The sequence below is a fragment of the Branchiostoma lanceolatum genome, chromosome 4, assembly GCF_035083965.1.
Source record: "Branchiostoma lanceolatum isolate klBraLanc5 chromosome 4, klBraLanc5.hap2, whole genome shotgun sequence".
Taxonomy (NCBI): Eukaryota; Metazoa; Chordata; class Leptocardii; order Amphioxiformes; family Branchiostomatidae; genus Branchiostoma; species Branchiostoma lanceolatum.
Genome location: NC_089725.1, coordinates 29,473,092 through 29,491,137, shown reverse-complemented (window position 1 = coordinate 29,491,137; position 18,046 = coordinate 29,473,092). Strand labels below are relative to the sequence as shown.

The following is an 18,046-nucleotide window of genomic DNA, read 5'->3' as shown; positions in this document are numbered from 1 at the left end:
ACTCGATAAACAAGGCACAGTTTGTATTTGTTTAACATCTGGTTTATAAGTTGATGTGATCATTGGTTTTCATTTGCTTTTGGAATGGCCAAGGAGGTTAATGAACTCACAACTTGACAGTAACTAAAGTTTTTCTGAAGTTGGTTTTGTATGGACGAAATTTCAATTTTCAAAGTGCAGCGCTGTATTTCTGGGCTACTTTCTGTTACAACTGCCACTGCAGTGTAGGTGCAATGTGAGATATCTGTACAAAACACTTCTCAACAGATTGATACTTCAATTAACACAGTCTGTTACACCCTTTATGTCAGACTACATTGTCATACATCTAAAAAATCATCTGGTACAATTTTCTATTACAACATTATGAACCCTTTGAAATTATGGTATCTTTTTTGTAACATGAGGGTGGATGCTAACGAAGGAATTTTTGAACACTCCAGACTGACTATTTTTACCAATAAGGTCCATGATACAACACACTGTGTTCAGTTGGCCCATCTTGAGTAATCTTAGTCGGCTACTTCATAGGTTAACAAAAAACCCATCAGATTCTGGTACGATTTTCTTATTACAACATCATGAACCTTTTGAATCATTGTACATCTTTCTGGCCTGTGCACGTAGGCAAGGTAGGTATCTTTTTGACACTGTGCTCCAGGTTGGCAACTTGCATTGACAGTAAGATATGTGATACAGTATGCTGCATTCAGTTGGCCCATCTTGAGTAATCTTAATCAGCTACCTTTATAGATGTGAAAAACTCATCTGGTACAATGTTCTTATTACAGCATTATTACCTTCGCGACGAAATTTTTCGTCGAGTAGGTTATTTTTTGATGAATGTCTGTGTGTCTGTTAGTGAACAGGATAAGTCGAGAACGCCTGGATGGTTTGTTGTCGTATTTGGTGTGTCCGTGTGTATGTGGGAAATCTCAAGATGATTAGATTTTGGGCGACGTACTTTGCATAATTAACGAGAAAAGTGTAAAAATGTGTTCAATTGTATGCTTTACTATGCGTTCTGGTTGCGACGTGTGGGCTGTATTGTTTCAGGGGATATTGATACGGGTAGAGGGTTGCAAAGTTGGTCATGAGGGGTCATGAGGGGTCATGAGGCAGGCAGGAAACGTCAGTTACTGCCAGGGACAAATTGGCTATCAGCCAGCTGTAGGGCAGATACAAGAGATAGACTTGCCCATAGGCAGTAATGCTTTAAAGCACTAAAACAAGGGCTCAGAAAAGGATTCACCTTAATTGCAAGCCCCCAAAATTCTTATGCACCAGAAAGCCACATCTGTCTACTTTAGAATCATGCAAAGAAAATAAACAGTTGACCAGCTCGTTCTCTCGTAACAGCTGACAGACGAAAACAATCGTCAACTTTCACCTACTCCCAGCCTGGAAGAGTCCACTCGGAGCATGTGAAACCAAACCACAAAGATATCTCCTTACACCAATTAAAAGACTGAAACATAAAAATTTTGACCAAACTGGGAAAGCTTAGACCCTATCCGTTCCTTCTAGCCCAAAAGAATCCAAAATTGACCAAAATTTTCAAGAAAAAAAGGGGGTTTCAAAAGTTTAGTGTGAGGACCCAATTTGTGTTCGCAATTTTTGCACACCACTGCGCAACTCAACAGTAACGTCAGCCCTGTATTCATTGGTGTGGAATGTGGTTGAGGGAGACAAAAGTTGGATATACACGGCCTTATATGAGTAAGAACAGTCATTAATGCAGTGCCACAGCATGGGAATACCGAGCATGTCTGTGTGTCTGTTAGTGAACACGATAAGTCGAGAATTCTTGGAAGGATTGTCTTGGTATTTGGTATGTTGGTAGGTCTCGATGAAACCTGAAAATGATTAGATTTTGGGCCCCCTAGCGGCTTGTTACGGTACTGCAGCGGAACTTCCTGTTATGATATCTCGTGTTGTGGGCATGCTATGGAACTGATTTTTGAGTGGTAGATAGCTCGTTGGGCAGAGAGTAAGTGGTATAGGTTTGGGCCCCCTAGCAACTTTTTTGGAACTGCAGGGGCAGGTTTTGCTTCAGACTTTGAAAGGGAATAACTCAAGAAGGGCTTGATGGAAGGTCATGATTTTTTGCATGTACATAGCTTGAGCGATGATGTACATGATTGGATACTTATTATGCAAATCAGTAACTAATTTGCATAATTAATGAGGAAAGTTTATACATCCATCAATTTCCATCATAGGACTCGCAAACATGTGACATATGTAACTGAGGAAGAGAGAAATATTAATAGATATCAGCTATGCAAATGAGAACCTCATTTACATAATTAATGAGAAAATACTATAACTCGAGATGGGCTTGATGGATGGTCATGATTTTTGGTATGTAGATAGCTTACGTGATGCTTTGTATGATTGGATGATAATTATGCAAATCAGATTATAATTAATGAGGCAATTTTAAAAACCTGCTGTGTTCCATGATATGACTATTCAAATATGTGACATTTGTAACTGAGGAAGAGAGGAATGTCAATAGATAGAAATTATGCAAATGTAGACCTAATTTGCATAATTCATGAGAAACTACTATCATTCCATACTAAAATAACGGCAATTTCATACTTGTTGCATTTAGAAGTTGTGTGAATGTGAACACCATTGAATCAAATTATGCTAATAAGGAGCTTATTTCCATTATTGATGAAAAATGTTAGCATAACCTTCTTTGTTAAGCTCATAATCATAACAAGGAGGTTTGGACAACTTATGTTATTTGGGTGAGGAGGATCAACTGGTATGATTTTTGATTGATGAAAAACACTCCTAATACGTCAGTCATAAAGGTCAAAATCATTTGGCGAAGGTATGAGGTCGTAGAACTCTTGTTAACCTTTTAATCAAAGTATCTTTGTCTAACACTAGTACTGTGCTCCAGCCTGACTTCCGGTAACTAAATATCTGTGATAGAACTTGCTGTATTGAGTTGGCCCATCTTGAGTAATCTTAACCGGCTACAGTTACAGACAGACAAGAACGTGGAAGTAACAAAGACAAGGTCAAAAGTTTCCTACACCGCCAAGATTGCCTCGGGTTCCGAGGCGTTTGCAGACTGAATTAATTTCCACCCGTTCCCCTGGAAACAATGTAGCGCTGTCACGTCCAATCTGATGGCGGTAAGCCGGAGGACTTTGCGTAAGGGATTGTGTGTGTTAGGGACTAATGGTGCAATATGCCGGACTAGTCAGCAACTACTGCAAGTTAATCACCGGTATTGGCATCCTGATTTCCTTGCTTCAGTCGTTACCGGGGCCTGAATGGCCATCGCTGTCAGGACTCATTTCGCGCGGTGTCAATACCGGGAGCCCTCCATCGCCCCAGGCACTGTAGCCGTCCGTTCGCATTAGCGGAAGACCGTGCAGGCCCGGGCGAATGGGGGACCTCTCTGACACCGCAGTCATGATGTCAGTAATGTTGAAATAGCCCCTATGATATTCCGTTTATTGATGGGGATATAACTCCCCCTCCAAACAAAGGGGGTTCAGTCGTGGGCACGGATGCCGCCCGCTGAATGGGACTTCTGGCTCCACGCCTGCCAGGAGGGATTAAGGCCGCTGCCAGTCCTACCGGTTACGGGGCTGACCCCCCCTGACAGATGCTTTAAATTTCCAAAATATGAGGGCCGTTTTATTTTCCAATTTGTGAAGTATTCTGGCCCGGCACCTGCTCCTGAGATAGGATTGAGGAAATGCTGTTGGATTGATGAGGGAAAGCTGTTCGGAGCACGGCTGTACTTTATAAACATCAAGTCAGTTTCAATAGAGCAAGGGTAACAACTGTTCCCTAACAGGTACATACATGTACTGCGTACATATGTTTGGTTATCAATCAACTGAAAGGGAGTTGTCAGTTCTAAATCAATTTTTGTAGTGTCATGGCTCATGGGTCAATCAGGTCATGCTGTACTTAAATTGGTGATACCTGGAGGTAGATTGAAAAGTCTGGATCTTTTTCTGATGACTTTTTATGTTTCACATCCACACACAGGTGCACACGTACATACTCAATCAAACACATGCACACACAGACACAGTCACACACTGACAGTCACACATACAAATACACTCCTACACACGCATGCATGCACACGCACACACAGATGGAGTCACACATGGACACACAGACACAGTCACGCATGGACACAGTCATACACACAAACATATGCAGAATCGCAAATGCACAGTCACACAAATACATACATACAAGGACACATGCACACGTGCACACACACACACACTTTCTCTCTGCAGTGGACATATACAACACAGTTAAAGTATTTGATTGAATGTGATAACTTGCTTAGCACATCCGTCATCCAGTCACATTCAGGCCACCACTTAGACTGGGGACATCTATCAACATGCCGTCACCCATGCGTCTCTGTCCTGGTTGTATCTCTTCAGACATGATAAGACAGATCGAGTGCAGGAAATTAGTGTCTCAGAGGGTTCTGGATTTTAGAATATTCTGGTGAGGATACCCCTGGACTGTGCTTATGCTTTTGACGCTCACAATGGGCCTTCTGTACCCAGGGCTCAAAATACTTCTATTTATTGTTTGAAATTTTGAAGTTAGCTGTTGCCCTAGAATTACAGATTGAAGTTTTGCTGACTTTCAACTTTATCTCATGTGGTGCACCCAAAATTCATTCTATGCACCTAATTGTTTGGTTGGGTTCACCAGTGCACCTATTTCCAAAAATAAATTTCAAGCCCTGGTACCTGACCCCTATGCTTGTAGTGAAAAGGACCCTGAAGTGTTTCTCCCAAAGAAGTTGCCAAACTCTGCAGGAGTGGAGCAGGGGATCAATCACTTCTTGTTCTGTTCTTGTGTCAGTGAACACAACGCCTGTGATATCAGTATTTTCTATTGCATTTGTATTCATTGGCAATGAAGATGCTCAGCCTAGGCAGCTCTCGCTGGTAAGGACTGACCCACAAAATACAGACGAACATACAACTTACAATACATAATCAGTAGCCTGGTATCCACTTGCTGTTGAGAAGTGGAACACCATTTTGTAATCTTTGATTTTTTTTTCCTATAATGTGTTGTAGTGGACAAACGCCACAGACACAATTACTATAATAGGGTATCAACTTGGCTTGAGATACATACACATGTAGAAGTCCAGGTCATCGACGAATCAATTGTTCACAGCTGTCAAGTGTTCTTCACTTTCAAAAGGTACTAGTAGTTAAGTTTAGACTACTTAAGACAGAAGCCTACAGTAGTATCATCAAGCTAGCAAATATGAGAAAAGCTAATCTCTTTCTATCGCTGCAGTGTGGCTAGATTGTTTTTGCCCGGAGACTATTGTGACAAATGTTCTCATACTGGGTGGATGTTATTCCCGGACCTTTCGACGATCAGTTTTATGCCTCTCCCCATTTGCCGTGTCTAATGGCCGCTTCTGTGATACGGTGAGAATCAGGCGAATCAGCGAGGTCCATCTCTGGTCCATTTTGTTTGGGTTTTATGAGCCATTATGATCGACTTCCCCAGCAGACGTAATCTGCGGCAATTTCTCTTATCGGCTGCGATGGATTCTGTACGCGGGGAGATTAGCACTGGTGTAGATGGATGGGAATTTGATGTCCTCCCCAAATCGTGCAACACGCCTTGTCACGTTGTCAGGGTGTACTGTAATTCTTGATTTGTTAACGGTAACTTGATTTTAGTCACTTTAACGGTCACTGGTCGACTGCTAAAATTTCATGATTGCAAATATATGATTACTAACACTTGAGACAGCGATGTGTCTTCCAACCGTTAAAATCAAATGCCATGAACTACTCCCTTTCCCTCCAATCGCTAGAATTAACAACCGCACTATTAAATGGATTTACAGTAGTTGCTGCATTTGTATTTATAAATCGTTGTAACCATACACGAAATAACAGTTACTTATTATAATAAGAAACTGGAAAAATTTTGTAAACATTTAAACTTTGTGGACATTTACAAATCTATCCAGCTGCTTGTGAGTAACTGTTATCTTGTGTGTCTTATTGGCTGGATGTCTAACCTTTGTCAACACACTGTAACTACATGTATATTTCTCACACCGTCACACGTCACTGACAAGCAATTCTCTCAAGTTTGACACATCAAATAGGGAGATGTGTATGAGAGATATTGTTATCGTGATCCTTCTGTGCCATGAGCTTGTGATGATGCAGGTTTATTGGCTTGATAATCATCAGGCAATGAAGAATTTTAGTTGTCAAAAATGCGCGAGCTTTCATTTTGGGCGACACCGGCTTACAAGGGAAGACATTGGTTGACGAGTCCCCTGGGCTTACAAGTCAAGACAGGTTCCCTGGAACGTAGATGAATTTATTGCATCTATGACACCTCTGTCATTCTTATCAAGTAAGATCTCACATACGTCAGGTACATGTACACTAGCAAAAGTGATGTGTAATTATGCTTGATTGGTGCTTCATGATGCTGGATTGGTGCGGCATTGATGCTGGATTGGTGCTGCATTGATGCTGGATTGGTCTGGCATTTTTGGCTTTGATGTCACCTCAGTCCAGGTCCCTTGGCGATTTAGCATCAGTGAGCATGACATGCTCGAGGCACCCCCTTGAACACAGGAACCCCATTTTACGTCCCTTCTGAAAGACGGGTGCAGCCCCAACCAAGATGTCCTAACCCAGGATTGAACCAGGGTCTCTTGACGCCACTTAGAGTTATTGGAGTGTACCTACAGAAAACAGGGCATAATTATTATGATAAAAAGGTCCTCTCAACCAACCTCTGCTTGGAGAATAGCAGTTGTTACCAGTTGAGCTACAGGGACATCCCTAATGCAAGACTGCAGCAGCATCAAAACTTTGACTTGAGCATTTTTAAGGGCAGCATTAATTGTACGTCACTTCTGCCAGATCACTATTACCATCTCTCTGTAGTCGTTTTCATAACTGATACAAATCTATGTGCGTAGATCGTGAAAAGCTCATATTAGAAGAAGTGTGTTGGAGGGGCTCATTGCAACAATTTTAGCTGCAAAACTAGTGAGAGATATTCTGGATAATGAAATCTTTATGTGATTGCTGCCACTTTGTTACACATTTCATTCATTTTTCATGTTTTGGGCGTTTGAAATACGCCCACTCCATTTTGTAGACCTACCCTAATTATTTGGTCCTTATGGCTTGCTGTGTGACATACAATTGTACTGTGTATGGGACTCCATATGGAGCAATGACATCACAATTGCTCTCCCTTAATGTCAAGCAATGTGCAATACTGATATATCAACTAACTAATAGTACAATATGTAAAGAAAAGATAATTAAAGGACTTTACTTTGAAAATCATCCTGAAAGCACATTGAGCTCCCTTAAAGTTAAACATCAATTTCTTAGACACAGCTGACTAAAGCCCGAGGATGACTGGCCAAGGCAATATCACCTTGACATTGATTGGAACCCGTGTTGACATTGTCCGTCCAAATTCTCAGGGTCGTATCGTAAATGTTCCAGTAACGATCGCCTCCGGCCGGCGGCTCAATACCCGCTGCCGCCGTAATTGAATCCGAGCAGACAGGTTGTCCGGTGGACAGTTTGGTGAATGCGGGGATTGGCGCGCTTGCCCTACAGGTTATCGATCCCCTGCCGCTTGCCTTAGTGCCCGGCCTGTCAGGACGGTAGTGGGGTATTGACCCAATTTGGAACCTGCGGGGCTTGGTAAAATCGGAGCCTCTACCAGGCTCCACAGGTCGCTGGAAGAATCATAGAAATGGGCCAAATAGACGGATAACATTCCAGAGAAGTTAGTGCGCTACAGAGGTTATGTATGGTATACTATTCGCTCTATTTGGCCAATTTCTACTATTTTTCCAGCCATCGGCGGGGCCTGGTTTAGGCTAGTAAAATGGTACAATGTAAATGTCTCGTCAGAGCTGTCTCTAGCTTTAAATTTTTTCTGTCCCACTCATTGTTTGGGAGCCCAAGTTGCTACGTTCTGTTGCTAAATCTGTCATTTTAAGCTTCTGAAAATATTTTTTCATCAATTTTATGTTATGAAGATTTTTTGGACGGACTGAGTGAAATGTACGTCCTGGGGCAGAAGGGCGGGTCCCAGAGAAAGCCCTGGGTCCCATAGCGTTTTTGAGGCCGTAGGGGCAGTGGGTTGTTAGTCCACTGTGTCCATAGAGCACGGTATTGGAAGGCGTAGCCCATCCCTCTCCTTCCACCATCTTTTATTACCTCCCCAGCCAAAGCCATATACTGGTACCTATTTATACACCTCGGTGAAGCGTGGAAAATCATGTGAATGAGCCTCTCCCAAGGGCACAATTGTCTAGCCAGGAATGCCAGGAATTGAACCCGTGACCCCTTGATCCCTTGTCCGCCAGCCCAACCACTCAGCCATCAGCGCCAGTTTGCCTGTATTGACCCACTTCTGCACCTGCACGGCTGCAGGGGTTTAAGGGGAGTTCACCTCTTATGCAGAGCTTGGCTTACTGGTGTTTCTTTAAAGGCAACCAAAGCAATATTAGGGCCCAAAATGTCGGCCTGTCTGTCTGTGACAGTGTCTGTCTGTATGTGTGTGTTTCTAACCTCACAAATCAGTCTGGGTTAAGAGGGTGACATTTGCCCTCTCTACATGTCTTGTGAGAATGTCTTGTGAGATGTATTTACTCCACTTTTCCTTTCAAGTGTCCATATGTTCTTGGAATGCTGCTCCTTGTTGGTAATGTTTGTCTTGTGAGGTGCTTCTTACTCCACTTTTTCCCCATCTTCTTGATTGCTACTCCTTGATGTTTGTCAGAAAACGTCTTGTGAGGTGTTCAAACTCCACTTTCAAGATGAGGTTTGTGATGGATGGAGACTTAGATGTTGCTAACGTTTGTCGGAGAATGTCTTGTGAGTTGTTCAGACTCCAGTGACTCCACTTTCACTTTAATGACCCCATCATCTTGGATTGCTACTCCTTGTTGGTAATGTTCATCTTGTGTGGTGTTCCTACAGTTACTGTACTTTCCTTTTCTTCTTGGATTGCAACTTCTAAGACAAGGTTTGTGATAAATGCAGACTTAGATGTTGACGATGTTTGTCAGAGAATGCCTTGTGAGGTGTTCAGTCTTCACTTGCCTTTGCATGTCCTCATCTTTTTGGATTGCTACTCCTTGATGGTAATGTTTGTCTAAGAATGTCTTGAATGTGAGGTGTTCAGACTCCACTTTCCCTTTTATGACCCCATCTTCTTGGATTACAACTCCTTGATGGTTATGTTTGCCAGAGAAAGTCTTGTGAAGTTGGCAGACTCAACGTTCTCCTTCATGCCCTCGCCCCCTAATGGATTACGACTTCTTGTTGGTGATTTTTGTCAGAGAATGTCTTGCACTTTCCCTCTCGTCTTTAATTGCGACTCCGTCTAAGATCTTGGATGGCAACTTCTTCTAAGACGAGGTTACTTTGAGATGGATGAAGACTCAGATGTCGGTAATGTTTGTCTTGTGAGGTGTCCAGGTTCCATTCTCGCTTTCTTCTTGGATTGCGACGTCTTGTAAGAGGAATTTTGTGATGGATGAAGGACAGCCAGCCCTGATGAGTTAAAAGTGAAGCTGCTTGCGTTGTGAAAAGCTCACAAGAAGGCACGAGTGAAAAGGAGCTCATTGCAACAATTATAGCTGCAAAACTAGAAATATTCTGGATAATAAAATCTGAGACTGTTTTGTGAGGTGTTCGGACTTCAAATTCCCTTTCGCTTTAATGTCCCATCTTCTTGATCGCAACTCCTTCTTAAATCTTGGATTGCGACGTCTTGTAGGATGAGGTTTATGATGGATGAAGGACAGCCCGTCCTGATAAGTAAAAACGTGAATCTGCTTGCGTTGTGAAAAGCTCACAAGAAGGATTGAGTGAATTGTATAACTTGTAACAATTTTAGCTGCAAAACTAGAAATATTCTGGATGATGAAATCTTAGACTGTTTTGTGAGGTGTTCGGACTTCAAATTCCCTTTCCCTTTAATGTCCCATCTTCTTGATTGCGACTCCTTCTCAGATCTTGGATTGCAGCTTCTTCCAAGATGAGGTTACTTTGAGATGGATGAAGACTCAGATGTTGTCTTGTGTCTTAATGTTTGTCTTGTGAGGTGTCCAGGTTCCACTCTTGCTTTCTTCTTGGATTGCGACGTCTTGTAAGACGAGGTTTGTGATGGATGAAGAACAGCCAGTCCTAGATGTGAATCAGCCCGCGTAAGGAGCAAGTGAAAGGGACAATTTAGCTGCAAAACTAGAAATATTCTGAAAATCTTAGACTGTTTTGTGAGGTGTTCGGACTTCACAAATTCCCTTTCCCTTTAATGTCCCATCTTCTTGATTGCGACTCCTTCTAACTAAGATCTTGGATTGCGACGTCTTGTAAGACGAGGTTTGTGATGGATGAAGGACGGCCGGTCCTGATGAGTTAAACATGATTGATGGTGCCTCGGGGCGATCCATGGTGCTAATCGCCCCGGCAGGTCTGGCATACAGAGCGGCCGGGAGGCCTCCGTCGCTATTAGCAGAGATCAATCAGGGAGGGCAGACAAAGTGGTGGGAAAATGTGCTCTATAAGAGATCCCATTTAAGACTTCCATTACAGCAATCCTGTTGCCAGACTTCTGACCAATCAGGGTTCACCTCGCATGTGGGGTGCACAGTATGTAAAATCATTCTTTATTTGGAAAGAAAGTAGGTCACAAAGCTCAGGTCACAATGGTCATCACAATGTGATGACCAAATGTGCAGGGACGGACAAATTACAAATACAATTCACAATTCAAATCCGAATACATATTTACTTAATAATATATACAAAGGTTACAAATTGAAATTGCATTTAGGGCAGGACTACGGCTGCTTCTACAATAAAATATCTGCTTCCCAGTGCGGCTCGTGTCTTTATCGAAACATCAGTACAATGATACATAAACAATGAATGAGTACACACACACATACAAACAAATTATATATTTGCTATCTTGAGATGTTTGCTGCGGCTTTATATTCATGGTTTTCACAGTAATGTTTCCGCCACTGATTCATGACAGTCTTAGTCACCGTTGATGTGACTATTTCCAATAGTGTTGTACTACAGAGCTGTTTCTACCACCAGAGCGGCCAAGAGGCCCATGCTGCTATTAGCAGAGATCAATCGGGGGGCAGCCAAAGTAGTGGGAAAATGTGCCCTATAAGAGATCCTATTTAAGACTTCCATTACCTTCCCTGGGACAGCAGTCCTGTTGCCAGACTTCTGACCAATCAGGATTCACCAATCATGTGGGGTGCACAAGCATACTGTAAATCTTGAAATGTTCCCTGCATTTTTATGGTGACCTCTCCACCAGGAATTCATTACACTGAATGTGCATTTCCAATGTAAAATCTTACACTACTGTACTACAGAATTGTTTCAACCCCAAACTTAAAACACTGCAATTTCCTCCTCTCTCCTTCTACCATAAAATTAAGTCCCTGTGACAATAAAGGAATTTATAGTATTCAAAATCCTTATACTTCTAGTATAGCTGAAACACATTGTTGAAACTGTTCTATAAGGTCATGGACACAAGAAGAACAGTGGCACTGTTCTACTGTGAAACAAAGAGGTGAGTAGAACAGTCTCTGGCTCCCAGGAATCGAACCCGAGCCCGCCAGCGCACAGCCCATGCACGCTAACCACTAGGCTAAAAGGTCAGGACCAGTTAGACTGGTCAGTTAGTGGCACTTGAACCCCGCTGTTACAGCTGTTACAGAAGAATCTGAATGTACACAGTATTTCTGCATCTTAAGAAATCCATAACATCTTCAAGAAGTCTTAAAGGTTACATTCTTTTCCTTGCGTAGGGCGAAGCATCCTGAATGAGATCCTGTCCAGCAACGATGCCCTTGAAGCCAGCACAGTCCGTCCAAGGTCACCTTCACCCCCAAGGTCGTACCATCTACCTGCGGAGCTTGCAACAGCAGCAAGGCTGGGGAGTCAGCTCACCTCAGTTGACAGGTGAGAATTAAGTAAACACTTTCTTCTCTGTCGACCTCAAACTGAGGACGAAGCATTACACTTACTCTTTCTTTCCAGTCGACCTCAAACTGAGGACGAGTCATTATGCTTTCTTGTTACATAATGTAGCTAACAATGCAATGCAGCTTCTCTACAGCTTGCATATTTTGGCCAAGCACACCAGGTCGCCCCTACTGTTCTCGATAAGTGTGTTGGGTTTTATTACACGCAAAGGTTTGACTCTTGAGGCAAATGCCTGGAGCTCCCTCATGCACAGTGAGGGCCACCAGCTTTATGTCACCAATCAAAATGACAAATGCAATCAACATGATAGCTGGAGCCCACAGATCCATGGAATTTGGTTCCTGTGGTGAAACAGTAACAAGTGCAGCACAGGGACAAGTGTATAGTGTTCACTCAAGGGACTTAAAGAGAAACTGGTCTGATTAGACAGGTGGCCACTGTAGACTGTAGACTAGAATTCTTTTTTAGTATGCTTGGGTCATTGGGAGAATGATTGAAGGGACCGCCAAAAATTGGTCAGATTGGCCAGATGGTTGCTATGTAGAGGTGGTCACTTTTACAGTTTGCCCATATATCAATATCCAGGTGGTCCTTAAGGTCTTTAAGCTTATGCAGAGGTGGTCACTTGTACAAGTTTGCCTGATGTATCATTGGCCAGGTGGGCTTTATGCTGAGGTGGTCACTTGTACAGGTTTGACTAAAAGTGAAACTACCACTGAGTGAGTCAGTAGATTTTCCAGCATCAGAGCATTTAGTTACTTGTATAAAAATTGATTTTGTTAGTTTAATGCTTCTATCAATAGATCAAATGCTTAACAGTGACTTGTATCCTTACTGAACCATTTGTTCAGATTCTTAAATTGAAAAAGACAAAACACCCTCCTGATTCTATCCTTAGTGATGCTAGGGTTGCTTTCACATCAATGAAGATTAGACATCCAGTTTCAACATTACGTAATACAAGAGTAGATAAATCAAGCAAATGGCTAAATTCTCTAAAGAGCTAGACATTTCAGATAGTATCTACCATCTTTCATCAGAGACTTTCACCATCAGCAAAGGGTTCTTACCCACAGAGCTGCTTGAGTCACTGATGAAAGATAGCGGATGCTATCTGAAATGTCTGACTCCTTAGAGATTTTATGCTTTATCACTGCACAGGTTGCACACTTTTTGCAGCCAACCACCAGCCACCCTGAAACTAGTTACAGGGTGGCTGATGGTTTAATTTAATAATATGGGCTGGCTACAAAAAGAGTATTATTTAGCCCCCCAAAAAGGCTGGTTAGAGCCTGCTATGGAGGCTAGCCTGCTTGTCTTCTGATAGATTGATGTGGTAAAACCAGTCATGAAAGGTTGAAAAGTGTTGCTAACACTTAGCACTGAAAGAATAGGAGTTGATTAGAAAGCTGCTTGAGTCACTGATGAAAGATAGTGGATGCTATCTAAAATGTCAGTGACTCTTAAGAGATTTTATCCATTTTCCCCCGCACAGGTTGCCTGCTTGTCTTCTCATAGATTGATGTGGTAAAGCCAGTCATGAAAAGTTTAAAAGTGTTGCTAAAGCATAACACTTAGCAGTTATGGGAAAGAATTGGAGTTGATTAGAAACTACACTACTGCTGGACTGTGGAGTAGCCCCCCACTATACAATGTATATGTAGAGGCCTGTGTGGCCCAATGCCTGCCACTGCCGATGGCTATAGAAACAGTGGATCATCATCATATAGAAATGGAGATGGGTACTGCCTCTATTCACTGAAAGGTGTTGGAAAGATTTTTACAAACTTAATCTAGTCTAAGATATATGCCAAATATACTTTGTACATGGCCTCCGTCGGTCAGTATTGACCATGATAAAATCCCTACAGCATCGACTATGGCTAAACAGCCCTATACTAGAATGGCAGTCTCTGCCACATAAATCACATCTGTAAGCTGACTCAGTTCTGTTGCAAAGCACTTTCCAGATAACATACGTGTATTTGCATTTATGTAACATGTTTAATAGTGATAACTTGGTTTGACATTATGCAACTTAAAGCTTCTCAAACACTGACAGTCATCTTCGATGTTGGAGGACTACCAAGAGCTCAGAATGTGTTTGATGCTACCAGCATCTTGACAAGTTGATTACTTGCTGACTCTATCGGTGGTGTTGATTTATCGACATGCGGTCCAGACCATGCAGACACCCATAAGCCCCCTTCTTGAGTCAGCATCTCTGACGCTACGTTGGGCTTAGCATGTGTAAAACGGCTCTCGAGCCGCATCGATATCGTTCCGGGGTCACCACGAACGGCGGCTCACCAGTAATCAATACAGTCATCTGTATCCATTCAAAAGACATTATCAATTACAAGCGCCGCGACACCGTCGTTCCGCAGTTTTAAAAAACTTTTGGTGTCTCTCCGTATCCGCTTTGCGAGGCGGAGAAATATGAGGCGTATCGCGACCGTGTTGTCAGAAGTAATAACAGGTAATAAATAGTGATCGGCGGCTCCATTTTCCCCGGCTTTGTCGCCTGCTGTGAAAATACCCGGGTAATGAATGGACCCATAAAAGCCGCACCCAGGGGTAGGCTCTGTCTGATGAATTCCCCTCTCGCCGGCAGCGAAGGGTTCCTAATGCCGCCACGCCGCTCAAGTGGAAATCGGCTCTCCTTAACGGTATTGGACATTGACCCGACTCCCTTATCCCTCCCTGGGATAATCCGAAGATTCATTACAGTTATCCTGCCATCAGATTAGTTAAAGTAATGGCCCATTGGGTTTCCTGGCCCCGCATAATACCTTGCACGCTGTCTAATTGATGTATGTTAGGTAATGGCTGTATTAAATCAGCGGGAATAGTTGCTGCAGTCGGCGGAAACCGCATGCCCGTGAACGCGGGGCGGCCGGGCGCCATGCGTCATCCCTGACAAACGTCCCCTTCAACGCAAATGTTTGTTTGAGAGGGGGAACCCTCTCTTCTATATGGTAACGGACGGCGTAAGGCTTTTGTCGAAGTGTCTGGTCGAGCGTGTAAGCAGGAAGACGCACCGGCACCTCACGGACGCCTCGACGGTTCCTTTCATCCATCAGCGAAGTCTCAGAAAGCGAGACTCTCAGAGTTAAGCAGTAACAATGCATCAATAACCGACAGGGTGAAGTGGCCGTGGCGGGGGAGACGGATGAGGTGCGAGTCCGGCTGCGGCGATGCGGTACGCCCGTCCCCGTGATTGATCGGCGGCAGGGCCGGGACAGAGGCAACCCCGGCCCTGACGGAGCGACGGACGCGGCCGGTCGGAGATAATGCGGCGAATAAATCAATTTCATACATGGGGAAGCAGGCGCAGGACGCGCTGCCGATCGGATTGGTGCGGGCACGTCAATCAGGGACGGCTCCCCCATCCGTCACGCTCACCCGCAGCGCAGCTTTTTTTATCTGACGTTTGTTGCATTGATGGATGGACGATAAGTTTGCGTTTCCCGTCTGCAACCGCCAGGTCCCTGCAATCTTAGCAGGTGGTCCTCAATGACATGCAGAGGTGGTCATTAGTGCAGTTTTAGCTGTAAACCGGATGCAATGATAGAGGATAAATTAGTAAATTTGTCAGCAGCGCAGCTTTTTTTATCTGACGTTTGTTGCGCTGATGAATGGACGATAAGTTTGCGTTTCCCGTCTGCAACCACTGCGGGACGTGGCAACTGCCAGGTCCATGCAATCTTAGCAGGTGGTCCTATTGCAGAGGTGGTCATTAGTGCAGTTTTGACTGTAAACCGGATACAGTGATAGAGAACAGTAGATTTGTCAGCATTAGATTTGTGTGCATAAGAATGACTTTGCGCTCCGCGTTCTGAAACCGCCACTGGACATGGTACCTGCCAGGTGCATGCAATCTTAGCAGGTGGTCCTCATGTAGAGGTGGTCATTAGTGCAGTTTTGACTGTAAACCGGATGCAGTGATAGAGGATGAATCAGCAGATTTGTCATCATCAGAGTTGTGTGCATAAGAACAACTTTGCGCTGCGCCTTCTGTAACCACTTTGGGACGTCATAAATGACAGGTCCAGACAATCAGATAACCAGGAGTTTAAACTGGAAAAAACTCCTAGTACCTGACTGAAGACTCTATACTCTATTCTACTCTTAGACTGCTCTAATCTTCCCAGTTGGTCATCATCACGACTGTTGTCACATTCTCCAGACAGACACTGAATGGGAAAACAGTCAACTTTCAGATTCAATACCTCCCTGATGAATACATGAACGAAGGGTATATGATATCCCACCACAAAAAGATCAATACTAATGTCATCAGGGACGTTCTTGTGGACATATAGATTTGTCACCTAACATAAATGTACTTCAGAAGGCTGACAATGAAGACACCAAGAATGTTGTCCTGTTTGCGCCCCCTATAGTGGGATCGGACAAACACACTTGTGACAAAATACTACAATTACAACACTGACCAATAAGACACTCTTCTTCTTCTTACATTCAATACCAAGTGCCATATTCCCTTTAACAGCATTGGACAAGTAGACTTGTGACAAAATGTTATCGTTACAAGACTGACCACCAATACATTCTTTTTCCTCTTATATTCAATACCAAATGGTACATGGGTTGTACAAATAGACCTGTGACAAAATGCTGCAATCATAAGACTGACCAACAACACATTCTTCTTCTTTTTCTCATATCCAATACCAAATGATATATTGGTGCTGACATTGGACTGAATGAATGAAAGGTACATGCACAAATGGTATCCCACCAACGGATCAATGCTAACCCCATTGGGGATGTTCTTCCAGTAGGTTGTGACATATAGATTTGTGTCGTGCCATGCATCAAAAGCCCGACCACCAAATTGAATACACTGGCACTCAATACTAATGCCATTGAAGCTGTTCCAGGTGGGTACTGGTATATCATAAGCACAGATGGATTTGTCAACCTGTTCTCCAGATGATTAACTACCGATACATGTACTGATACATGTACTAGTACCATCTTATCATCTAGCAAGATAGATTTGTCACATACACATGTACCAGTACCATATTTAAGACCAGGCAATAGAAAAAAGCACATTTCAATAGATTTTTGTTACCCTGTACTTCAGATGACTGACCACCAGTGCTCATATTCAATGCTAATGCTTGTGTCATTAAGTAGGACAGGGCATGCCTAGTGGAATATTATAAGGGCATCAAGTATCCTTGCTGTTGCAGTAGCGCAGTAGAAGAGTACATCTTCATACTAATTTATAGGGAGTATTTGCTAGCTCTTCCCCTGCACTCAAGCACACACCCCAAAAACGTAGCCTCCACCAGGCCTTCCTAAGGGGGGTACGGATTGTAGAATTTGGCAAAAAGGGGAATAATTCAGGCCAGGAGAGTCAGTCCGCGCAGGAAGGTTAACATTCCCTGCCTGCAAATGAAACCCTCTGGTGGCCAAACTCCCCTGGCAAATATTATCCCTATAACTGACGCAGTTAGTCTGGTAGAGACTTCCAAAAGCGTGACCTTCTCGGCAAAGGTAAGAACTCCAGTCAAGCGTGGAGGGTTGTAATAGGTCACGCTCCGGCTCTTGACTTGCCCACTGCGGAATGAAGCTTTAAACCAAAAGTCCGCCGCGGTTCCAACCCAAAGGTCAGGGCAAGGTAACTTATTTCTACGGGATCAGAGCGTCTGTACCGCCTTGATGTACTGTCTGTGCATCATTGATTCCACAGCCTCCAATGTCAAGTTCATTGCACCGCATGCAGAATGCATGAAGCCGGGGAACGCATCAGGGATGCAAAGAAACCACCAAGGGCATCCGCAGACGGTTCTCCTTTCCCCGACGGCCGGTTGAGATCAATACAAATCTATGGTGATCAATGGTTTCTTTTATTACATTGTGTCAATGCAGAGTACATGACACTTGATATTACTGGATATCAGTTTGCTGCAAGCTGAATGATAAAGAAAAGTCCCTTCTGA

General features: G+C 43.4%; 1 protein-coding gene across 1 annotated transcript in view; it reads left to right on the top strand.

The window, feature by feature from the left end:
• LOC136432035 (TALPID3 protein-like) overlaps window positions 1–18,046 on the top strand; it is a 148,396-nt gene that overhangs the window by 23,828 nt on the left and 106,522 nt on the right. Inside the window, exon 9 of the mRNA XM_066423052.1 lies at window positions 11,891–12,044. Within this exon, the coding sequence (XP_066279149.1) occupies window positions 11,891–12,044 (154 nt within the window). The remainder of the gene's footprint in view (window positions 1–11,890; window positions 12,045–18,046) is intronic.